The 4,362-nt window shown below is 16.2% G+C and overlaps 1 protein-coding gene across 1 annotated transcript; it reads right to left on the bottom strand.

Annotated features, from left to right (window-relative positions):
• Window positions 1-220: 220 nt before the first annotated feature.
• Window positions 221-3,196, bottom strand: PGAL8A_00079700 (AAA family ATPase, putative; the record flags this gene model as incomplete). Its single annotated transcript, XM_028670433.1, has 1 exon — window positions 221-3,196. The coding sequence occupies one exon, from the start codon at window positions 3,194-3,196 to the stop codon at window positions 221-223; it is 2,976 nt and encodes a 991-aa protein (XP_028525917.1).
• Between the last annotated feature and the right edge of the window lie 1,166 nt (window positions 3,197-4,362).

The raw sequence follows: 4,362 nt of genomic DNA, 5'->3' as shown, positions 1-4,362 counted from the left end.
AAAAATTTTTTTTTTTTTTTTTTTTTTTTAATCTATAAAACATGAATTATTTATTTATATTTTTCCAATAAATGTAAAAATCATATGAAAAAGAATATTAATAATATAAATAAAAATTAAAAAAATTATAAGTATATAAATAAAAAAAGGAAATAAAAAGAAGAAAGATATATTTTTTTTTTTTTTTTTGAAATATTTAATAGTTTTTCAGTTTTTTGTTTTAATTTACATTTTTATAATTTATATATAAATTTATAAAAAAAGATTCGATTGCTTTCCATAGTAAGCAGAGCTGATATTCTTTATTTTGATGAGCATAACTATTATTCATACATAAATTATTTTGTAAAATGTTTATATTATCTTCCCATAATTTTATTTTCATTTGTTTAAAATCATAAAAAAATAAAAAATCATCAAAAGTAAGTTCCTTATCTTCATGAATTTTTTTCTCTAATGCATTATTACAATAATTTAAAAATTTACTGAGATAATTATCATAATCAACATCAGAAAAATTATATAATTTTGTAAATGATGAATTTAAATCATCATAATTTGTTTGATAAAATATTTTTTCTAAATGGTTATCATAAGAAAATTTTTTATGTAATAAAGTATTCACATTTTCCATAATTATATTATTAATGCTATATATTTTATTAAAATTATTTTTTGTTAAAATATTTAAACGTGAAGAATATATTAATTGGTCTATATCTGCACAGTTAAACATGAATGTTAATATTGATAAAGTAAATGTATCAATATAACTTGGATAATCTTCTATTTTATCAGTTAATTTAAATAAATTTTTATATTTTTGATTGTTGCTAAAATGAATAGAACTAAAGTTGTTATTCAATCTGTATTTAAATAAATTATAGTTATTTATTCTATTATTTTCAATACTATTATTATATATTTTATTATTATTTATTTTATTATTTCTCTTTTTAGTGTATTTCTCTATATAAAACTCAAATAATCTTTTCCTTGTAAAAAAGTTAGGAAGATGAAAATATATAATTTTATCAAATCGTTTTGATCGAACTAATGCAGTATCTAACATTTTGTATCTATTAGTTGCACCAATAAATAAAATAAAACTTTCTCTTCTATATTTTTTTAAATTAAATATTTCTTCTACTTCCATCAAACTTAAATTATTATTTACATAATATTGAAATATCTCATAAGCATCTTTTTCATTCAAGTTATTTTCGTTTTCATTACTTACCTTTTCTAAAAATAATTTTTTTAAAGTATTAAATATGTTATTTCTCTTGTTATTTTCATATAATAACTGCAAATTGTTATATTCATGTAATGAATCTATTTCTATAAGTAACTGATTCAACGTTTGAGTATATTCCTGATTTTGATTACAAACATCATTCATATTTCTACTTAACCCAACACTATCTATTTCATCAATAAATATAACAATGCATTTTTTTTTTTTTTTTGCTTTTTTAAATAAATTTCTAATTTTAGATGCACCATTTCCTATATATAATTCTATAAAACTTGAACCAGATAAATGTAAAAAATCAAAATTTAACTCTTTTGCAATCGTTTTTGCAAGTAGACTTTTTCCAGTTCCTGTTTCTCCACAAAGTAAAATTGTGTTACAAATTATTGAATCTTCAAAAATTTTAGGATATAATAAAAAGAATAGTATAGATTTAATTTCTTTTTTTGTTTCATCATTTAAAATAATTTCATTAAGTGCTTCTATTTTTTCCTTTTTTTCAAACGAATAATCCACTTTTAAAGTAGAAATATTTTTTTCATAAATATAATAGAATGTTAATATAGAGAAAGAATAAGTTACTATATCAAATAAATTTCTTTTAACTGTTTCAAAAAATGGTAATTTTAACACTTTTTCATCTAATATTATTTCTATATTTTCATAAAATTTATTTTTCAACAGATATTTCATTATATAATCATTATAATATATTGCAAATATATTATTATTTTCTCCATTATTATTTATTCCATTATTCCCAATTAGGTTAGTATTTTTAGATATTTTATTATTTAGTAGGTAGCTAAATGTGTTATTGGTTGGATTAAAAATTATTCTTTTTATATTATGTTTATTTATATTATTGAAAAAATGACTATATTCTTTAAATATCACTTTTTCATTATTACATATAAATAAGTTAGAAAAATATTTTGATATATTATTGTAATAATTATAAAACAAAGAAGAAACTTTAGTTCTCATTTTATAATATATATAAATACAGGAAACAACACTAAGAGGTATTAACCAATAAGATTTGTTATTTTTCAATTTGTCAAATATTAATGCAAAATAATTTTTATTATCATAATTATCTTCAACTACATTTTTATCTTTTTTTCTTATAAATTTTTCATTATTATTTACATTATTCTTATCAACATTATTTATAGCTACATTATATAGATGTATGTTATTTTTATCTATTTCACATTCTGTCGTTGAATTTTCTATTATATTATTACCAAAAGTGGTAGAATTATTATTATTATCAGCAGTGGTAGAATTATTATTATTACCAGAAGTGGTAGAATTATTATTATTATCAGCAGTAGTAGAATTATTATTATTACCAGAAGTGGTAGAATTATTATTATTATTACTATTATTACTTATCTTATTATTATTATTATTATTATTATTATTATTGTTAATATTTTTATCTATTTGATGATAAAACATTTCATTTTCTCCTGTTATTTTTGTACTTTTATGTATTTTCAAATTTTGTTCCATTTTTTTCTCTAAAAGTAAGTCATGAAACATTTTTTTTATTGCTAAAATAAATAAGTAACAATATAAATATTCATTAGATTCTATATCTGAGTAATTTTTTTCATTTTTTATTATTCTTTTAATATGTGTATAAATATCTTTTTCTTTATCTGTAAAAATACAATTCATTATTTCTTCATAATATGTAAGTATACTTTTTTCCAGATCTAATAAATCATTACTATCATCCTTTTTTGTTATAAATACATCTTTTTTTATTAATTCCATTTTAAAATTATTTGGTTTCCATATTTTTTTTTCATTATTTTCATTTAAATTTACCGCATTCATATTTTTATCTTTGTATAGATGACTTAACGAAATTAAATAATCACTCATAACCTGTTCAATGTTCGTTTTTCTATCATTTTTCGTCTTCATCTTTTATATAAACAAAATAAATCTTTACTCATTTTCTTATAAATATATACATATATATATATATATATATATATATATATATATATATATATATATATATATATATATTTATGTGTGATAAAAAAAAGAAAGAGTAAATAGTTTTACTAACAATTATTTATTTCAAGAAATTTTTAAAAAAAAATATAGAAGAATTATGAAAAAAAAAAAAAAAGAGAAAAAAAAAATATTTAACAAATATTTTCCTTTTTTTTTTTTTTTTTTTTTTCAANTTTTCCTTTTTTTTTTTTTTTTTTCTTTCAAGTTTTTTTAAAGTTTTCTATTATATTAGCTAAAAAAAGTTTTTCTTAATCGAAAGAAAATTTTATCTTATATTGAAAAAATACAAAATTTGTTACTTTTTTAAAAAATATTTACATTAATAATTTGACAAATGAAAACGAAAAAAAAAAAAAAAAAAAAAAAAAAAAAAAAAAAAAATTATAGTAAAATTATAGTAAAATTATAGTAAAATTAACAAAAAAGATAAAATTAAAAAAAGATGCAAACAATTACTATATAAATAATTTTTAAAACAGAAAAAAATAAAAATTTTGACAAAATATAATTTTTTTTTTTTCTACACATCAACTAATTTCAATATATTTTAATACATAAATTTTACAGTGTATTTTGTTCTTCTTTAAGTTCTATTTTTATAACTTAAAAAATTGGTTACCACTTTTTTATTAATTTTCATAATTCAAATTAAATATTAAGAAAAAATTTTGAATGCTTCTTATTTTTTTTAAATTATAAATCAATATCTTTCTCTACATTTTTTAAAAGATTCCATTTCTTAATCCTTTTTTTCCATTTCCAATTAGCTTTATAACAATTGTGTTTGATTGCTATTTTCTTTTTTTTTTTTTTTTTTTTTTTAATTTTCTTTTTATGCATTTATAGTGTAATATTTTTCTATTTTAGTTTCATTTATTGTAATAAATTCTTTTTATATCATTGTTTTTTTTTTTTTTTTTTTTTTTTTAACTTTTTTTTTTTTTTTTTTTTTTTTTTTTTTTTTAATTTTCTTTTTATGCATTTATAGTGTAATATTTTTCTATTTTAGTTTCATTTATTGTAATAAATTCTTTTTATATCATTGTTTTTTTTTTTTTTTTTTTTTT

Source organism: Plasmodium gallinaceum (genome assembly GCF_900005855.1).
Source record: "Plasmodium gallinaceum strain 8A genome assembly, contig: PGAL8A_v1_60, whole genome shotgun sequence".
NCBI classification, from domain to species: domain Eukaryota; phylum Apicomplexa; class Aconoidasida; order Haemosporida; family Plasmodiidae; genus Plasmodium; species Plasmodium gallinaceum.
This window is presented reverse-complemented; position numbering and strand designations above follow the sequence as displayed.